The sequence below is a fragment of the Diabrotica undecimpunctata genome, chromosome 1 (genome assembly GCF_040954645.1).
Source record: "Diabrotica undecimpunctata isolate CICGRU chromosome 1, icDiaUnde3, whole genome shotgun sequence".
NCBI lineage: Eukaryota > Metazoa > Arthropoda > Insecta > Coleoptera > Chrysomelidae > Diabrotica > Diabrotica undecimpunctata.
Window position 1 is genome coordinate 60,934,266 of NC_092803.1, and position 21,756 is coordinate 60,956,021.

Below are 21,756 nucleotides of genomic sequence, written 5' to 3' on the forward strand. Positions count from 1 at the left end.
TATGTTGTGTTTTTAGCGACTAGTTTTAGTTCAAAGAAAAACTTTGAACGAAAAAAACAATGTTGAATGTCTTTTGTACCAATATTCATCTAAGTAAACCATTTACAAGAAAAAAGGGTTGGTTTAATTCTTTGAAATTAGCGACTGGGTATACTTAATCCAAACAGATAAAAATAAGCTTATTAATAGATAAAAGAGTTTAGTGAATATTTTTATGAGAATTTCAAAGAGTTAACTTTCTAAAAATCCTGAGATAATTTAAAATTTATTCAGAAGGTTTCACCGTTTCTTCCTTTTTGTTTTTGAATTTTTGTTTTTTGTCAAAAATTAATTCTCAGATAAAAATTTTAATTCTATTTTCACGTAAAAATATTGAAAAAAATCTAGCTACGAGGAAAACTTTGGTCAAATTGGTCAGAAGTTTCAAAAACCTTCTTATTATGTAATTTCTATATATATATATATATATATATATATATATATATATATATATATATATATATATATATATATATATATATATATATATATCATAAAATTAGTCGATAATTACATATTTTGTAATATTACTAAAAAATCATAATAATAAATTGAAACGACCGAAAATTATTTAAACGACCTAGATGGCTACGTAGTGAAATGTAAAATCAGGTATACGATAGCTTATATAATTTATTTCTTCGTTATACTAATATTATATCTTGTTGCCATGTACTTATTCTTGTTTTAGGGAAAAGTTAGAGCCAGACCTGCCCAAATACCGGCCCTACCTTCCTCCCGAGATAGATTTCCGCCCAGAAACATCTCCCTACTTCCCCAAAGACTTCGATATCGAAAGACCTCCCCACGATGGCATGGCCCAAGCTCCGAGATTCTTGCGCCAAGAACACGACACCCAATACGGTGTCAAAGATCAGAACACTAACCTGTTCTGGTATGTGTACGGATATCCAAAACCAAAGATGACTTATTACTTTAACGATGAACTTATTGAACCTGGAGGTCGGTTCGATATGAGCTACACTAGAAATGGGCAGGCTACGTTGTTTATTAATAAGTATGTTGGAATTTATGCTTTGGCTTTAATAGTACCTAATTTAGTAGCTTTTTGGCTTAAAATGCAAATATACTGCTCAGTAAAAATTTAATGAATAATAAATAATGCATGGCAACAAAATATCTAATACCTAACTAGCTTTAACCCATAAAAATATTAAGTTCATTGTCTGTATGCATCAGAGTGTATTTTTATGTGTGCGTGTGATTGTGTGTATGTCGCCACACTTACCTATCTTATTAAAAGTATATATGTCTGTATGTGTGTATGTGTATATGCGTGCGTGAATACTAACTGTGTGTGTATTGCTTTATGCTTATTTTACAATAAGGAACCATTGTATCATTGGAGCTCTAAAAAAATTAAATCTTCTTTCTATTACCGTTGATTGAATATCCGAATATTCGGATATTCAATCAACGCTATTACTTAATTTTTTCAGGATGTTGGAGAGAGATGCAGGTTGCTACGAAGCAGTGGCGAGAAACGAACACGGAGAAGCACGCCAAAGAGTACGTTTGGAAATTGCCGAACTACCCTACTTTATTAGAAGACCAGAAATTGATTATTCCATGCTAAGAGGTAAATCTAAATTCGAAGCTAGAATCATCGGCGTACCATATCCGGAAATTAAATGGTACAAAGACTGGAAACCTTTGGCACCATCAAGCAGAATTAAGGTAAATAGAGCATTTTTATTTAAATCTAATAGCTTGAATTATGATCAACTATTTTGTATGGATTTCTTTGTCACAATGAATGTAATCACTGATGCCGTTTTATTAGGTAATCCATATATTTATTAATTTCTACTTTGTTCAAGTAGAATTAAAAATAAAAACACTTTTCAATAAGAATAACAAAAAGATATTAGAGAAAGAGAAGACTTAACTAGTAAGCGAGCCAACGAAGTAATAAACCTTCCAATTTTCCTCAGCAAGATAAATCACTATGCAACTTTTTGCATTTGATTCGGGAAAGTGTCAGGAAACTTTGTTAATAAAATTCAAAGTGCATATAAAATGAAAAATTTGCAACTCGGAAAATATCGACAGAAATGAGTTCAATTTTGTTGGTCAAGGGTTTTCGATGTCGATAAATACGAATATGATAATGACGATGGTTCTCGAGCTACTTGGTGCCCAGAGTGGACCTCGTCTTCTAGAGTTTCTTGTTAATTACATTTTATATCAGTCGACAATCATTATTCTGCAATTTTCAAAGTCGCTGAACACGTATATGATATCGACCAGCGTCGTTATCATATTCGTGTTCAGCGACCTCGAAAACCCCCAAGTAATTACTGTCTACTGATTTAGAATGAAATTAACATAAAACTTCACGAGATGAGGTCCAACCCAGTCACCAGGTAGCTCAAGAACCATTGTCGTTATCATATTCGTATTTAGCGACCTTGAAAGCCCTCGAGTAACAAAACTGAACTTATTCCTGTAAATATTTTCCGAGTTGCAAATTTTTCATTGTATATGCAATTTGGAAATGCATTTTTCTTGTCCACAAAATGCAATTTTCATTTTACCTCCATGAACTTTATTTACAAACTTTCCTGATATTTTCCCAAACCCAATGCAAAAAGTTGCATAGCGGTTTATAGTAGTTATATATATTTACTTATAGTAGTTATATTGATCTCATTTCCGTCAATTATTTCCGAATAAAAAATTTATCATTTTTCATCACTTTGAAATAAACTTTGTCAACAATGTAACTTCCATTTCGACAATATCACTTTAGTTCACAAAATTTCCCAAAGTTCTTACGAGTTGAATGCAACAAGTTTCATTAAGATCCATCCAACTGCAAAAAATTAGTAGGTTTATTGCTTCATTGTCGCCTATAAGATCTTATTCCCCAATTAAAAATTATCTTCAAATTAAAACACCGACAGCTATTACAAGAATTAAAACTTTTTGGATGATTTTCAATCTCCTTCATTCTGTGGCATTGTCTTATTTTGATGTGGCAGTGCTTGTACATAAGTATTTTATGTAACACCATAGTTCTTTATTTTTTAGATTGCATTCATCGAACCTGATATAACAGTATTAACAATCCACGATATCATTCTGAAAGATGAAGGCTTGTACTCAGTGAGCGCCCGCAATGTAGCAGGTTCTACGTCCGCTAGTGCTATGTTGTATGTTGAGGAGAACGAGCATGAGTACAAAATGAGAAACTACTCCAACTTAGCTCCAATCAAGACCAAGAAACGTATTTACACAGACTTCTACGATATCGGTGACGAATTGGGACGTGGTACTCAAGGAATTACATCACACGCTGTTGAGAGACTAAATGGTAAAGAGCATTTAACAAAGTTATACCATATGTGTAAGATTGAAAATACCAAATGTCAAATCTATATTATATATGAGCATTTTTATTTTTTATTCTATTTTTGTAAATATCATACTCTTACTTTTTTTAATAATATTTAGGTCGCAATTATGCTGCTAAAGTAATGTACGGAAGTGGCGATTTCAGACCATTCATGTATAATGAACTAGACATGCTCAATGAGCTGCGTCATAAGAAGCTGATCTCGTTGCACGAAGCATATGAAACCGAAGATTCATTGGCACTAATCTTAGAACTAGCTTCCGGGGGAGAATTGGTTAGAGATTATCTCCTAAAGATGGATTATTACACAGAAAGCGATATTGCTGGATTCATCAGACAGCTGCTTCAGGGCCTGGACTACATGCACGACAGAGGCTACGCACATATGGGCCTTAACGTAAGTACGACAATAAAGGTATAAAAAAGGTCAGTTATTTTAAATTGCTTACATATTTTTTTAGTTGGGAGATCTCCTTATTTCCCATCCAGGTGGTGACGATCTGAAGATAACAGACTTCAGTCTCTCCAGAAGGATTCAACATGGAAATTTCTACCCCCTAAAATACGGCATGCCCGAATACGTCAGCCCTGAGGTAGCCAATGGCGATGGAGTTGGTTATGGTCAAGACATGTGGAGCGTTGGTATCATAACTTACATACTTCTATCGGGAAGGTCTCCATTTAGAGGAGAAAACGACAGAGAAACCCTGACCAACATTAGAGAAGGAAGATGGAGTTTCTATGATGAATGGTGGTCTAAGATCAGCCTCGAAGCTAGAGATTTTATCAGCAAGTTGTTGGTATACGATGCTGAGGGCAGGATGGATATACGGGCTGCTTTAAGACATCCTTGGTTGGAAAGAGCCGATAAGAAGTATACAGATGAGTTCCAAATTAGAACTAAATATCTTAGTGACTACTGGAGGCTCTACAGGTAAGACTAAAATTTTATATACAGATATGTACACAAGATATTTCAAATTGTTTGAAATATCTTTGGTATCAATAATTTTATATCGAACAGCCCTAAACTTCCTTTTTTGGGGCAAAAAATTCCAGTTTGTCATTCTCCTGTATCCTGATCTTCAGTCTTAATTCTCTACTGCCATCATTCTGATTCAGAATATGACCAACAAATTTTCATTTAAGTATTGCTGCATAAATTAATGAATCTCTTAATCCACCTATCATTTTTCAGTATACACTTTAATAGATAGCTGACACGGATTTATTAAAAAGTTTTGTTTAAAAATATTAAGGATACTTTTTTATTGTTTATTAAGCAAAAGAGCTTTTTAAATATTACTCACTACAAACCTATTCTTCTCTTTATTTTATTACTATGAATTTCTTTACTTGGTTTTATAACTTGTCTCAACCAAATTTTTGAAGTTAATCAAAATCTTTCGGTTTGATTTGCAATATCTTTGGTTTTATAGTATTTATGTTTAAGTTATATCTTTCTAAGGCCTATACTTATTACACTCTAATTACTTCTCTGTTATCAATAGGTGCCATAAACAGAATATTTACTATATTTTTATTTATTTTATTGTTACTTCTAATAACGATTAATCATAGCTGTAATTGAATATTACTTGATAACAACAATTGAATATTACTTGATTACAAAGCAGAACTTGATATATATATATATATATATATATATATATATATATATATATATATATATATATATATATATATTGTAATAATGAACTTCTTTCTTCTTGCGCCGTGAAGTATCATGTCATGAACTTTTTTTCGTGTCAACCCTCTTTCGCGAAAGCGTAAGAGCGTGACCCTAGTCCTCCTGGCCTTTCGGCAAATGACTGTAACTGAATCCATTGGCCCTACGAGTCTGACACCATTTGAGAGTGGCAAGCTAGCGTGAGGCTCTACCCTTCCAGTAGTACCTGTGTTGCTACATGAAGTCCCGTCCGTTATCTTAACTACGGGTGAACAGGTAAACGTAGGTAGGAATAAGGTCGCGACCTCGCACGTTTGACAGGTTGCCGCCGAGGATCCTCCTCCTCTACCACTCGTCTCCAGAGAGTTGGCATTTACCGCAAGCTCACGTTCTTAATGGAGGAAGGATGTGTAGAATATGCAGTTCGCGTAACCTCCTTTGGTTATGTGGAATGAGAGAAAAGTGGTTCCATGAGAGATCGTCTGAGATACTATAGTAGCGCAAATCGGTGACCTAATAACAGTGAGTCCTATTAATAGGACATCATGCCGGAACATGGAGACGGAAAACCAACAACAAAATATTGGAGAGTTACAACCAATCAAGTTACTAATTTTCATTTCATAACATGCTTAGGCTTTCAAATTTTCTTTTTCTACTTGACTTTTGTGGCCCTTAATCTTTTGGCATTTAGACAAGATTGCTACAAATAGCAAATCAATTGGAAAATTATAAAAAAATTAAATTATTATACTTATATATATATATATATATATATATATATATATATATATATATAGGTATATATATATATATATATATATATATATATATATATATATATATATATATATATATATATATATATGTGTGTGTAAAGAGGGTTAAAACAATTATATTCATCTGTAGACACATATGAGACACATAATTATTGCGATAAGATCTAGTTTAATTGTTGTATAAACAACTGAATTTAAAAATAAATCAAAAAGACTCCTTGACAAAGCTCGCAATTATTCTCCTTCCCTCTACTATACTGCTTCACGTGCCAAGTTATTTCTATCCGAAAATATTCCTCACTAATTAATTAAATAGGTTCAATCAGAATTAGACTCGTGTTCGAAATGGACAACTTACAAAAATCGTTTATAGAAAACAACAGATCTCGAGAAGATATCGAGGAAACGTTCAGATACAACTTGAAAGTATATAATGGATCTGATAAACTATCTGCTCATAAGAAGCTGTACCATATATCCGAATATAATCTTGATAAGATAGAAATGGTTCTGGCGTAAGTTAGCTATAATTAAAAATATTTTTTTAATGTATCAATTTTTTAGCACATTTGGGTATTTAGTCTGGAATTATGGCGAGGTTTTTAAAAACAGCATAATTACTTGTGCTTGTCGATATTTTTAATGTTATTTGTCGATAGTCTTTTATTTTTATAATATTATAAACTTTTTTATATTTTTTATGGTGTATTACATTGGTCAGAACTAGCATGAATATCTGTTACTAATAAACTAAAGTTAAGGCTGACTATTATGAGCTTATATGATTCACTTTCGCCGATGATGATCAACCCACATTTTATCTGTTGCTTATTATCTTTTATTGTAGGTTGATTTGATTCTGTCTCATTTGTAAATTATTTGTTTTTTCTCGGTTTTCAATCTTCAACCTCCAATTTCTTCCCAGCTGCACTTATTTCTTCGTCTAGTACTCTAATTTAATCTTTATGAGTTCATCTTTTTTCCGTCTTGTCGCCCTTTTTATATCTTAATTGAATAGCCATTTAATCCTTTGATACTTGTTGATCCTAAAATTCTCCTGTTGCTATTTTGTCTAGCTGTCAATAATTCTTAGTTTTTTTCATCTTTATTTGTTGAGTATAGTCTCCCTAAACATCAATACCGTTGTTCCAACGAGTTTCCAATTTATGAATTCCATCCCTAAAGTGAGAATCTTTCAAGGAAAAACGCTTTCCTTGCATGATTTTTTTTTGTATGTATTGGAACAGATGGAAGTCGTTAGAGGCTGAATCTGGTTAATATGGTGAATGCTCCAATACTTTAAACTTTAATTCGTGGATTTTAGACATTGTCAACAAGGTTCACACCACTCTTCAGCCCCTTATTTTGATTCAAAATCATGGTGATATAGATGAATCGATGCACAGAATCTACTTTATCCTTGCGAAAATGCTCTAAATGTTGCTGAGAAAGTCACATTCGAATGTGTTTTTGTTCCATTGTTAGCGAATGCGGCACCCATTTTAAACACATCTTACTGAAATCTAATACTTCAGTCAAAATATTGCTTATACTGTTTATTTTTTCTACGATTTCTGGCGTTATTTCTGTTTTTGGACGTCTTTGGATTGTCTTCAAGACTTGTATACATTTAAATTCAGCAACCTATCTTTCTACTGCACTAATTGAAGGCGAAGAGTCCGTATACACTTTTAACATTCGTTCATAAATTTCCTTTGCTTTAACCTTTAACCCTTACTAAAATAAAAATTCAATCACTGCATGATGCTTGATTTTTCCATTTTAAAAAAAATATTGTGACACGTTGATACTTAATGGTTTACAAACAAAGAATCAATTGACAAATAGAAATAAAACTTAACAGATGTTCATATAAAGAGTGTATCAACATTAAAAAAAATTGGCTAGTAAAAACGCCCCCTCTTATCGAACCTCAAAGCTTATTGAACAGCCTAGTATATATACATTTGTAAGTTATTCATTCTTCTTCTTCTCATATTGTGGTTTTTATCATTTGGCAACAATTTCAGCGAACTGTGTGGTTGTGTGCCATTGTCAGGGCTGTATTATTGAGTCCTGTCCAGCCATAGATGGTCTTCGGACAAGAAATCTACTTATGACCAGGTCCTGTGCAGCCCTCTATTTTGTCTTCTATCATTAGTTTTGGAAACTCATATCTCTGGTGTTGAGATATACGTCCTGCATATGGAGTCTTTATCATTTTGATTAAAAGTCATAGTTTTACGTTATCCCATTCTTCCCAAAACTTCATCATTTGTGATGTGATTCACCCAGGATATTCTAAGCATACGCGTGCGTATCCACATTTCGAAAGCCTCGTTATTCAAACTCTACTCCATACAAAGAGACAGTGTACAGGTAGCATTTGACAATTTTCAGCTTGCGAGTTCTTATTTCTAGGATCATTGAATCTCAGTAAAGATCTAGGATCTCAGTAAAATGAGGAATGAAATCAAATCTAATATTTATGAGATTAAGCCATAATTGATTCTAATGAAAATTACATTTTATAATTGTTATTTGACGTTGGGATTACCACTCTGTAAATCGTTTTCAAAGAAGAATATTTGAAATTAGTAATCTGTTATTATAACCAATAGTAAGTTCTTTGGCGGTTATTGTTTTCAAAATTGACAGGTGACTTACTTCGTCTGGATCTTGTGGCAAATAGCCAGCAAGCATAATGCTTTTAGTTAAAAATTCTGAGGGTGGAGTTTCTCCCTCAGGATGATATCGAAATCTGATTATTTTGTATGTTTATGTATTATGTGTTTATATATTATCTGTATACGTATAACATGTTTATGTATTGTGTGTTGTATATAGTATTATATAATTGTAGATGAAGTCTCTCTATTAATCCGCTAATGTTGGTATGTTCTTGATACTGACTTCTTTTAGTATTAGCAGCCAGAGCTTGCTACATTCTGTTAATGGGTTTTCTACACATTGTCATATTTCTTTATTAAGTAAGATGATAGCTCTTTCTTTGATTTTTTCATGTTTGTTTCTTTCATGATTATTGATGCATCTTTCCGTTGTACTCTATGCTCAATGTTCCAGGCATATTTGCATATATGTGATTTGTCGAACTCTTTTATTGTGGTGAATTGTCTTCTTTCTACAACACAGCAAGCTGACCAGACGTTGGAACTGGCTAAGTAGTTGGACTTGAATTAAATAGTCCTTCATCGAAAACAATTTCTACTTCGAACTGGTGATAATAATGCGTTGTTGTATTTAATGACACTTTATTTTATGTTGCACTCTAGTTTACAAAGATTGTATTGTTCTGAAGCTATTTTCTTGTGGCATGTTAAAGTAATTATTATTTAAATGGGAATAAGCCACAATTAAAGTTTAAAGTACGTTTATTGACGTTTCAATTTCCACTTCGGAAATCGTTCAACATTTCTGAACGATTTCCGAAGTGGAAATTGAAACGTCAATAAACGTACTTTAACCTTTAATTGTGGCTTATTCCCATTTAAATAATAATTACAAAGATTGTAGTTTACAAAAGTAGATAACTTACACTAACTATTTATTTTTCTGCTATGTGTACGAAGGTAAGGTTTACGTAGAGCACGTGTGAGCTATCCTACTAAGGATCGAGTACGAAGTCTGAGAAAAGAGTTGGTGCGTAACTACTGGCACGACGGCCGCGAACAAAGTCTTGGATGTAAACTGTTTGCCACGAGGGCCGAGCAAGAAGTCTCTGAGTGCCGCTTTGATTCAAGCTTTTATAGGGAAAAGCAAGCGCCAATCTTTCAACCGTCGTAACAAATTTAACGAACTTTTCATGTCCCAAACAGTGGGTTCTAAAAATCCACTTTTTTATACATTACGAATAAACTGCATAAAAACAATAAAACTAAAGATTTATTGACATTTCAATTTCCACTTCGGAAATCGTTCTCAAAATTCACTAATGTTTGTATTTTAAGAACGATTTCCGAAGTGGAAATTGAAATATCAATAAACGTACTGTAACCGTTAACTGTGGCATATTCCCATTTAAATAGTAATTACTTAAACATGCCACAAGAAAATAGCTCCAGAACAATACCATTTTTATTTCTATATTTCCTAGCATCAATTTTGTTGTAGTTAATGTAGTTCTACTTATTAGGTTCTACTGGTCTTCTAATGAATTCTCTTCATTTCCTTCATATTTAATCAGCTTCCTCTTTATTTCTTCTTCAAATTTCTTTTAACTTTCGCGACTTCAGTTTCAGCTTTTCCAGATCTAGAATTTCTTTTTTTGATTGATTCTCCTTTACCTGTCAGCTGATCCTGTATCTGAAGTATACGTGAACTAGTAGGTGATCTGAGCCGCAGCATACTCCTTGTTAAACTTTTCTTATGGTCAACTTATTCTAAATAAAGGCTAACATTGTCCGAATGATGATTTGTTTACAAATATGAGTCCATTTTCAAAAGTTAAAAAACAAAACACTAATAATTACTTTTGATTTATTTTCAGAGAATGGTACGACAACGCCTCATGCAGAAGGTGGTTCAGGCGTAGACCTCTCGAAGGAGCTTTCACTCATCCTTCCAAGATGGTATATCCACCAGGTGATTACGATTCGCCCAGGGGCACTCCGGCACCTCTAGATAAAATACCAAGGGTTCCAAGAACCTGGGAAGACCAGTTGCCTACTAGATCACCGCTTAACTATGAGATTGGTGTTATTAAATCAGAGAGCCAGTAAGTAAACCCCATCTATTTGTAACAACGAAAGTTTTTACATAAGCTCGAAATATTACAATTGTATACAGAATATTGACTCAAACAACTCAAACAAGTAGTTTGTTGAGTTTTGAAAACATTTAAACAATACTTCATCGTGCATCAAATATTTCATTCTTATATACCTATTTTTTCTAGTTATCAAAATGGCCCAGACACATACTTGCTTCAACTAAGAGATGTTGACTTCCCAGTACGTCTTCGTGAATATATGAAAGTTGCTGCTATCCGTGGTCCAGGATCCGGTTATATCCTCTCAGACGAAAATGGATACGATTGGGGAGTGAGTTACTAATCTTTGTAATGAAAAACAATGACCTAATTAACATCTTTCCTTTTATTTTCAGACACCTATTATTCGAGAACGACGAAGATTTACTGACATCATGGATGAGGAAATTGATGATGAAAGGAAAGCTCGCATCAATAGATACGGCTCCGTGGAAAGAGAACCGACAACGAGAAGAATTAGACACGAATTGGGTAAGTCGCTTTAAGAGTTTGGCAGAAAAAATCAATTATGTTAACCACTTTTGCGTCGTTTTCAAATACAAAACCCATAACTGATCATCTTCATATATATTCAAATAGGGCAAAAATCACAATTATAAAATTAATTAAGGAAAGTGCAAAAAAAGCAAAGAAAATTATTAGTTACACTTAATGAAGTTAACGTCATCCGGTGTAGTATATTATTATTATCGGACTAGTTGAATACCTACGATTTAATTTGATTGAGATTTGATGCAGAGTTCCTAAATTTTTTAAAAGTATTTTCTATTATAACCACATCTGACAATTTATTATAAACTTGTTTGCGTCTATGTGGTAGAATGTCTATGTACTAGTTTATTGTAGTTAATTTTGTGACTTAGTGTGCCAAAATGTTTGTTTCAAACTTATTTTTATTTTTGAAGAAAATGACCATCACCCATAAACATGTGTGCCTGTTACAATCCTAATACCCAACTCTCTATAAATTTACATCTCTCTGCATATCTAAGAATCAAACGAAGCTGTATCCTAACTAGTATTTTCTGTTCTCTTGCTTTGCTACTTCCTTCCCAAAGGATGATCTCAAATCGTATCTGCTACTGAAATTTTGCAAAATAACTTGTTTTGAAGTATGTTGGTGTCACTCGAAAATAATAATAAACTTATGGAAACTTACTACTCAATTCACCAACCTATGTTACGAAATCCAAGCTCTAATCAACACCTATACCCGAAATCTGGTGTTATATGTTGCAAATACATTGAACATGTCTGTATGTTAGTTCTAACACAAATTTATGGCGGTCGTAGTTCAGTAGCTATGGTACCTACTGGCTTACCAAGTTGCGAGGCCAGAATTTGATCCACGGCAGACACCAGAAAGTTTCTATTTCTAATTTAACGAGCCACCACAGTGCTTTGTAAAGCATGTAAAGCCCTCGGTCCCGGCTACATAAGTATTCGTTAACACTAAAATCCTGAGCCAGAAGGTTACACGAATAGAAGATGTACAATAAACCAATTGGCTGCCGTACTGCCGGTTTATAACAATAAAAAGATTTCGAAAAGAAAACACACAAATGCTGTTTTTTTTTCTTATTTACTATCATTTTTTGAAGTAAAAACTTCTTTAGCGACATTGTGCACTTTTTGGATAGGGAGAAAGTATTGCAACCGCTACGCAAATTGGTCGCAAAGTCGCACAGCTAAAGAACGGCTCGACGGATCGTGAGGTATGAGTTCTTGTTAGAAAGGGGAGAGAGTAACTAATGCAGTGACGGAAAAACAAACATGGCGGAATTCAAACAACATATATTTTTTGTTATTGGTCCGATTGGAGCATATGTTGTGTTAAATGAAAGGAGAAGGGATAACAAATATATTAAGATAGAAAATACACAGCATCTTCGTTATTAATTAATGTAGGTAACGAGATATCATTAGGGCACTATGAATGAAAATAGATTTACTTAAAACAAATTTTGATTCATTGACTTAAAAAAAAGCCTCTAGCTGAGTACAAAATTAACAATTAATCAAATCCTTACATAAGGCGACTATCAAAAGGGCACTACGCAGCATCTTCGTTATTAATGAATGTATCTCGTTACATACGAGATATCATAGAACTCTATGGATGAAAATAAATTTGCAATAAGACAAATTTTAATTTATTGACCTCTGGCTGTGTACAAAATAAACAACTTATCGAATTCTCACACGCGACATAGCAAATGAAAGGAGAGGATATAAAGAATATATTACGATAGAATAAAACAAACAAGGCGACTACCAAAAGGGCACTACACAAAAACGCATCTTCGTTATTAATTAACGTATAGTCACATAGGAGATATCAGATGGTACTATAAATGATTATAGATTTATTGTTGACTTAAAGAAGGCCTCTGACTGAGTATAAAATAAACAACTAGCCAAATCCTAGCATATGACACATCAATTAAAACGACGTGAGACGTGTAGTACATAATGCATATAGCGTGCCATCAAATAAATATATATATATATATATATATATATATATATATATATATATATATATATATATATATATATATATATATATATACAGGGTATAGTAAAAACACTTGTATATACAGGGTATAGTAAAAAACAATTTTTTTTAATATTAATTTCATGTAAATATTTATTATTTACATGCGGTGACGGTCGCAAAAATCTATCGCGAGTTAAATGCTTTTTCCTCATTTAATATGAAATGGTATATAGTATATACGCGTTGCGTGCGTCATATACTATTGAAGCTAAAGTCTCTTTAGCTATGTTGTGCACTTAAATGAAGTTAATTTATTTTTCATTTTACTCATAATTTTAATTTCGTTGTCACCATACTTATAATTTCAACGCAAGCTAAGAAGTTTTCTCTTCTGTCGGCACTCCCCGAGTGCAATACTTTCTTTTTTATAATTTTTTGTTTGAACTTGATCAAACTGATGATAGTTTTTAAGCTAAAAAATGTGTGATCTTTACTGTTATTTATACTTTTAGGATCACGTTTAGATGCATACGTGGAAGCTGAAGCCTTCCTTGAAGCTAAACAAGAAGGACGTTTGCCATTCTTCAGAGAAAAACCAAGTCTAGCTGCAATGACAGAAGGTCAAGACCTCGAATTGACGTGTTTAGCAGTTGGCGAACCACAACCGATAGTCCAGTGGTTCAAGTAAGAAAATATATGTTTACTTGATTACTTCGACTGATTTTTATCGAAATTCTTTTGATGAATAACTGAACACTGTCTGTTTTTTTTTTCTTTTTTTATTATCTTTGAATGAATACATACCATTAGGTTTGATGTCGATGCATTTTTACAAAATCGTTTTAGGTATGGATTTGTTCTTGTTAAATATACCAAAAAATATTCCGTAGATATCTAAAATAGTACGGAAAATTTAAATATATGGATATTTTAAATATTTTTTGGTTTATCCATAAAAAATTACCTAGTAAACTCTCCAAACTATCACAAAAGGCCGTGAAATGGTTCGGAATGGAATAGAATTGCTTGCATTGTCAAGTTAGAGTGAAAAAAGCTTAACTTGTCTCTACCCATTTACATACTCCTAAATGTTTCCCCCACTCGCCACATGATTGCCTATAAGCAATCCCTCACTTACTGGTCAACAGCTTTGGGCGGATGAGTTAATAAGTGGTAGAGCACCCTTTTGTCGGACCGAGAAATCGGTCGCGAAGGCGGATGAATTTAAAACTTGAACAACGGCATAAGAATGGGGAACCACAAGTAGGGCAAATACTCCATTAAAGATCCACAGCGATACGCCCTAGTCAATCAATCATGGCAATGCTTAATACTAAAATTAATTCCGGAGTAAGTCCTCCAATCGAATCTCCGAAGATGATAGTTTTGAGTTTACCAAAAGATGAAAAATTGAAGTGCAGAAATAATATCAAGATTGGCACATGGACTGTCAAAACCTTATATAAAGCAGGAAAAATTCACTATGCAATACAGGAGATGAACATAATGTATATTGAAATCATGGGAATAGCAGAAATGAGATGGCCAGATTCTGGAGAATCACCACACAAAACACAATAAAAGGTATACTACTTGGAAAAAAATGATGGATCACATGAATACGGAGTCAGAGTAATCGTATCACCCAAGTTGACAAATGTGTTACTTACTTTACACCAATATCAGAGAGAGTGATGTTATTACAAGTACAAGCCAACCCCATTAGTATAAACATTATCCAAGTTTATGCTCCAACTGAAGACAAAGAAGAGGAAAAAGCAATTGAATTTTATCAAAAATTCAACCGAATCATACAGAAAATTTTACAACAGGAAGTTCTTATCATTATGGGAGATTATATTGCTAAGCTTGGAGCTGAAGATAAGACATAGTACATCAGAGCACATGGACTTAGGCTCAAAAACGAGAGAGGAGACCTCCTAGAAAAATTTACAGAAGACTCAGAACTAATTTTTACAAACACATTCTTCCTATTACCGTCTCTAAAGCTGTACACGTGGAAATCCCCTCAAGACAGACCCGGGAGAATCATTATAGAAATCAAATAAATTAAATTTTAGTAAATAGAGGATTCTGAAACAGCTTCATACTCGTCAAGACTTATCCGGAAGCAGACTTGGAGACGGAACACGTTCCACTACTTATCACTGTTTCATTCCACTGATAGGAGTATTCCTAGTCAAATTTAGGAGAAAAGGAAACCACAATCATGTGATATACGTATGCTGAAAGACCTTAATATAAAAGTTGAGATCCAACCCACTTTAGTCAAACGAGCAAGTGAGTGTGATTAGAGACCAATCGAATGAAATACAAAAGATTAAACAGATTACAGAAATACTTGAAAATGTACGAGAGGGGCTCTGTTTTCAGTACAAGTCTTATTCCAGAGATGTAGAGGCGTCAATTTCGATGTATACGCATATCTGGTTGATTACGAGAAAGCGCTTGATCGAATTCAGTACCCAAAGATGATGCAAATACTAAAAGAAGCAGGAAGTAATAACCAAGATCTGAAAATAATTAGAAATCTTTACTGAAATCAGACCGCAAATCTCATAATTAAAGGTAAGCACACCGAATACGTGAAAATCATGCGTGGAGCGAGGCTGTATTTTGTGTCCTCTAATCTTCAAGCTCTACTCTGAAAGAATATTTAGCGAAGCTTTGCACGAAATTTAAAAAGGCATTTTACTAAACTAGTACCAGTTAAACAACATTAGATATGCAAATGATACCATAGAACTGGCGCACAACCTAGAAGACCTACAAGTCCTTATGAACAAAATCAGGTATTACTCAACAATATGGACTCAATATAAACGTAAAGAAGACAAAGGTCATGATAATTAACAAGAAAAGATAACAGAAGTTCAACTATATGTGAATCAAACCCCAGTCGAACTACGACTATCTCGACATCAGAATACAGGAAGAATGGACCAGTTAACCAGGAAATAAGAGACGCATCGAAAAAGCCAGATCTACCTTCAACCGGAAGAGAACCTTCTTCAAGAGCCACAACTTCTCTTGGCATAAACGTAAGAATGCTGAAATACTATGCTATCTCTGATATTTTATAGTGTTGAATTATGGACCTTAAACAAAGATAGGTGTAGAAGATTGAAAGCATTAGAGATGTGGCTATATCGGAGAATAATTAAGATTCTGTGGACTAACCGAGTCACAAATGAGGAAGTCCTCAGAAGAATGAAGAAGAACCGAGAGGTACTACCCATCAACATATCATCATCATCGAAAGCTACAGTACTTCAGACACATTATGGGAAATCAATCCAGATATGCCCTCCTACAAGCCATACAGCAAGGAAAAATATTTGGAAAGCTAGGCCCAGGAAGAAGAACATCCTGGTTAAAGAACCTTCAGAACCTCAGGCACAGCAAGAAGAAGTCAAGTGAGCGACGTTTCCGTGGTTCCGCAGCCTTTCCGCTATTCAGTGAAATGTTTACAAATACGAGGATTATTAACTGTACGAGATTGCAAGCAATATATTGATGGTATATCTCAGTCGTTGGAGATTCTACTTTTAGAAATAAATTACTCATTGGTACACAAATAAAACTTTAGGAGATTCAGAATTTCTATTTTATTCCTTATCTTTCTAATCCATTCCGATCCATTTCGTATTGCGTTAATGTGTGGCCCACTTAAAGTGAATTTCTATAATCAAGATCATCGTCAAAGTCTTAACCCTCTATTGCATGAATTTATTTTATGTTATTTTTTGACAAATTAAAATAAAATTATATTAAATTACTCTTAATAGATGTACGTAGAATTCACCATTACACATTTTTTTAATGATCCGGTTTTTGAGAAAAAAAAATTTGTGCCCATTTGGAAACATTATGTTTAAAAACTAGAACCGTTAATTGTGGCTTATTCCCATTTAAATAGTAATTACCATTTTTTGCTTTTGATTTTGATGTTATATAATCCCAATAAGAAATCTTGCAAATCCACATTGCCCATGGGCCTGTTATATTGTTGTACAATGTCTGAGCAATCAATTTCTTTCCTAGTTCTTTCGGTGCGAAAGAATCTTTCCACTTTGGCTTTTAATTGAGTTCCACAATAATATGACAGTAAAAACTCAATTTTGTTATCACACCACTGGACTGTATATATTGCAGTATTCTCATAAGTACCAGAGACACCAGAGTGTTCCTAAATGCTTCCCCTTTGTAATTTTTTTAATTTCTTTCTTTTGCCAACCTTTATAATTCAGAATTCGATTTGTGCGGATTGTTGCGATAGAATGTATGCCTCGTTTTGACAAATATGACACCAGTGGTATACTTGAAAAATAATTATTATCGTAAAAGAGTTTGAGGTAATTATTGGACGGTACTTCTCTGCTCAATCGAATTACAACATTACTACCAGCTCCCAAATTTGCTTCATTCGGTAATTCTGTGTAACCTTTTTTCCAACCAAAATTTCAAAATTATATGAAAATCCTGAGATTCCTGAGAGAACCCACATCTTATATCCGCATTTATGAGGCTTTTTGGGATTGTATGTCTTCATACTCTAACGTCCTTTGAACGATATAACTTGTTCGTCACAAAATAAGTGTTCTTCTGAAGGTAAACACGATCCTTTTATTTGTTTAATCAGGGGCGAGATTTTATCAAGACTCCGTGTATTTTCTAAATTATTACTAAAATGAAAAAACCTTTTGATCGTTTCAAAACGATTGATAGGCATTACGTCTGCAACTTGTGAAATTCTTGTTGTCGGAGCCCAATTGCGTCTTGTAGTAGGTTGTCTTATTAGAAACATCCACAGCAGTATCCCCATAAAATTCTCAATTTCTGCCGGACATGTAGTAATTGGCTTTTGTGGAATTGTTTAAGCGCTGTGTATACAAGGCGATATGTATATACGGCATTGTCGAACTACGTCAATTATAAAATCTGGTGTCAAAAAAAAACTAAACAATTTGTAAGGAGAATTGAGCTGCAATATGTTGGTTGGAAGTAATTCACTATCTTTAAAATGCAGTTCATCTACATTTCGCACAGTTTTTGAAAGACGCCATGGCATATGACTTTTTTGATAGACTTTTGTTCCGCTGGTAGTTCAGTATCCGATTCATCGGTTGATAAATCATCATCTTCATTATCAGAATCTTCACGTTCAGAAGAAATCTGTCATAACTTATAGTGCTGAATAGTTTTTGCTTTATTGTTGTAAAACGATGTTGTTGGAATACTCTCAAATTCATCCATTTTTTTTTTTTAGAAAAGAAAAAGAAAAGAAAGTTTACTTCAGGTTTATTCAAATTAATTTATTTAAACCAATAATGCATTAAAGAAGTCTACCGACTTGTAAAAAACAAACTATAAAATATTTCCTTTTTTCAGTGTCAATATTTTCCTTTAGCGCATAATGTTCCTGTACGGAAACAGTAACAATTTGGGTCAAATACTAACAACAACAAAGTAAATTTATTATTTCAATATATCAGTAGATCCTTACAACACTTATAAAAGCATAGGTATATAATTTTTATTTCTCAAACTTACCTTATTTTTAGCTAATATTCGAAAATAAAATACACGTGCTACACTAACAACCTACTCCAAAGTCACTTCAAACAAAACTGCTATTTATTCAAACAACCGATGGATATTATCAGCAACACACAATACACATCTAAGCACGAATGTTCCCAAGAGGGAATAGGATGTGTGCGCGGTTAAAATTGTCGATAGCAAATACTCATGGAAATTTTATATTTTGAGTTCCCATCTGGGTCCTTTATGCAATAGAGGGTCCGTTAATTTTGTGAAAATTTAAAAATGTTTAGTTATCTTTGTTGTAGTTATGAAATATCAATGGTGTAAATTCAGTTTATTAAGTTCCTTTATTTGATAACAGCCGAATTTAAGTTTTAACAAATTTATTTTAGGAACGACTCCATAGTCGCAGAATCACACAGAATCAAAATCTTCACGGATGCAGACGGTAGATCGCATTTCAAACTAACCCCAGCCCTTAACTTTGATCAAGGATTGTATAAAGTTGTAGCTCGTAATAAAATTGGACAAGTGGTATCTAGAACCAGAATAGTTCTGGGTCTAGTACCAGATGAACCAGATAGTCCTGAAGCCCAGCAAACGTCTGATACTGAGATTTTGTTGGCCTGGAAACAACCAAGATTTGATGGCAATGCTGCTGTAATATGTTACAGCTTGGAATATAAGGCAGCGGATGAGTTGGACTGGATAAAGAAGGCTGACAATATTGATCACGAGTTTTACTTGATATCTGGGCTGGAGTCGAACAAGAGCTATATATTTAGACTGGCGGCGAAGAATTCGATAGGCTGGAGTGATCCTGGAGTACCTTCTGCACCGGTTACTACAAAACCTGCAGGTAAGTACGCCACAATTTGCGGAATAGGTTTAGGTAACGTATTGGATATAGCATTAAGGGCGTATTTATTTACGGTTATATGTTGCTAAAATTGCTAAAAGGCATTAAAGTCGCGAGATATAATTAGCATAAATATTCAATATTGATCCCTAATTTACTTTTTTTGCATTTAAAAATACTAAAAGACGTATTTGTTAAAATTTAACATAAATATCATCTTTTTGGTTCTTAAGTCTTTTTGTTGGTTATTAATAAAAACTTTTCTATTAAAAAGTAAACTGAATTAGTTTTTATTATATTCTTTTTTAGGATCACCAAAGATTCAATTAAGCAAAGCAATGTTGCATCTCCAACAACTTACAGACAGTGGAAAAGAGGTGGACGAGGAATCCAGAACACGATTGGATTATAAATTAGAATCATCTCCGGTGGAATGGGAAGACTCAAATGTTCAACAGGAATATAATTTCATTTCTGAAATATCGAGGTGAATAACTATATTAATATTTCAATAAAAATGTTTAGTTTAATTAATGTTACTTGAGATGGTACTAATTTTTACGGATATTTTAAATTCAGGGGCAAGTTCTCGGTGGTACTTAAAGGCGTCGACAAACGCAATGATACTGTCGTCGTGGCGAAAATTTTGGACTATAATGACAAAACCAGAGAAGACGTAGATGGTGAATTCGCAGCATTAAGATCGCTCAGGCACGAGAGAATAGCCAGTCTTTTAGCAGCATATCGTACCAACGGCACTGCTGTATTTGTTTTAGAAAAGCTTCAAGGCGCCGACATTTTAACATATTTGGCAAGTCGACACGAATACACTGAACAAACCGTAGCTACAATTGTCTCACAGGTAAGTCACAAATTTATTCGAGCATTCAACCTTATATTTATTTATATTGTTTTGAATTTTATTTTACTTAACATATGCAGCGAATATTTATTGAAATGTAGAACTGTTACTATAGTACAAGATCCCGCTGTAAGGTTACTGCGTTCATTACATAGTTCAGTGTGATCCAAACTCAGGCACGCGGGCCGCATGCGACCCGACGCTAGTTAAACTGCGGTCCCCGCAAACACATTTCAAAAAATATTGCCATTGATAACTTTTACCTGTTCCAACCCTGTCTAACTTTCCGTAATCGTAAGAAATTAGTTAACCTTGAACATCCACTCCCGATGAGCGGGCAATTAGCTTCAGTCAGCTGCACGTGTCGTGTTGAATTAACAGTGGCGAATAAATTGAATGTTAAATTCAGAATGAGTTGTGCCAAAAAAATGCAAAATTTTCTATTTTCTGTACATTAGAAGGAAAATGGGAAAATCAATATTTCTTCAACGAATTAAAAGGCAAACTTCAGTGCATTATTTGTTGTCAAGTACTCGCGGTATCAAAAGAATACAATATTAGTAGGCATTATGAAACCCAGCACAAAACAAAATACGACAAATATCAAGATGAAGTTCGCAATACTCTTGTAAAAGAACTTAAAGCTAAATTGAATAAACAAAAATCTCTATTTACAAAACCGACAGCTGTTCAATCATCACGCTTAGCAGCATCATATGGAGTATGTTTAGAGATTGTCAAAAGTAAAAAAGCATTTAGAGATGGAGAAATGATCAAGCGGTGTGCCGTTAAAATGACGCGATCCTTTGGAGATGAAAAGATGGCCAAAAATTTTGAATGTGTTTCAGTTTCCCATCAAACTGTATCTAGAAGAGTTGATGAGCTGAATACTCATGTATTTAAAAAAATGGTCGACACAGTTCGTGATTGTTTGTACTACTCCTTAGCCTTGGACGAATCTGTTGATATTACTGACAAAAATCAGCTATTAATTTTTGTTAGATGCATCAATGAAGATTTTTGTGTAACTGAGGAACTTCTAAAACTGCACCACATGGAAGACTAGACCAAAGGTATAAATATATTTGAAGCAGTTAGTGACGCTGTGAAAAATATAGACGGTTTTCAAAAGTGCTCTTGCGTTTGCACCGACGGAGCAAAAGCAATGACGGGACGCATAACGGGATTGGCTGGACTTTTGCGGAAAAATGGTGTTAACTGTGTTATGTTTCATTGCATTATCCATTAAGAGGCTCTCTGTGGAAAGATAATTAAAATCAACGATACTATG

At 33.7% G+C, this 21,756-nt stretch overlaps 1 protein-coding gene across 11 annotated transcripts in view; it reads left to right on the forward strand.

The window, feature by feature from the left end:
* The window catches only part of Obsc (Obscurin), a 350,811-nt gene that overhangs the window by 318,362 nt on the left and 10,693 nt on the right, over nucleotides 1–21,756 (forward strand). For 10 of the 11 annotated variants that reach the window (XM_072543203.1, XM_072543216.1, XM_072543208.1 and 7 more), the window contains 12 exons: nucleotides 731–1,057; nucleotides 1,500–1,737; nucleotides 3,094–3,376; nucleotides 3,517–3,815; nucleotides 3,880–4,352; nucleotides 10,395–10,622; nucleotides 10,803–10,947; nucleotides 11,012–11,147; nucleotides 13,689–13,860; nucleotides 19,137–19,603; nucleotides 19,913–20,090; nucleotides 20,183–20,465. In XM_072543203.1, coding sequence (XP_072399304.1) covers nucleotides 731–1,057; nucleotides 1,500–1,737; nucleotides 3,094–3,376; nucleotides 3,517–3,815; nucleotides 3,880–4,352; nucleotides 10,395–10,622; nucleotides 10,803–10,947; nucleotides 11,012–11,147; nucleotides 13,689–13,860; nucleotides 19,137–19,603; nucleotides 19,913–20,090; nucleotides 20,183–20,465 — 3,229 coding nt within the window. The remainder of the gene's footprint in view (nucleotides 1–730; nucleotides 1,058–1,499; nucleotides 1,738–3,093; nucleotides 3,377–3,516; nucleotides 3,816–3,879; nucleotides 4,353–10,394; nucleotides 10,623–10,802; nucleotides 10,948–11,011; nucleotides 11,148–13,688; nucleotides 13,861–19,136; nucleotides 19,604–19,912; nucleotides 20,091–20,182; nucleotides 20,466–21,756) is intronic. The other variant, XM_072543243.1, reaches the window with a different exon arrangement.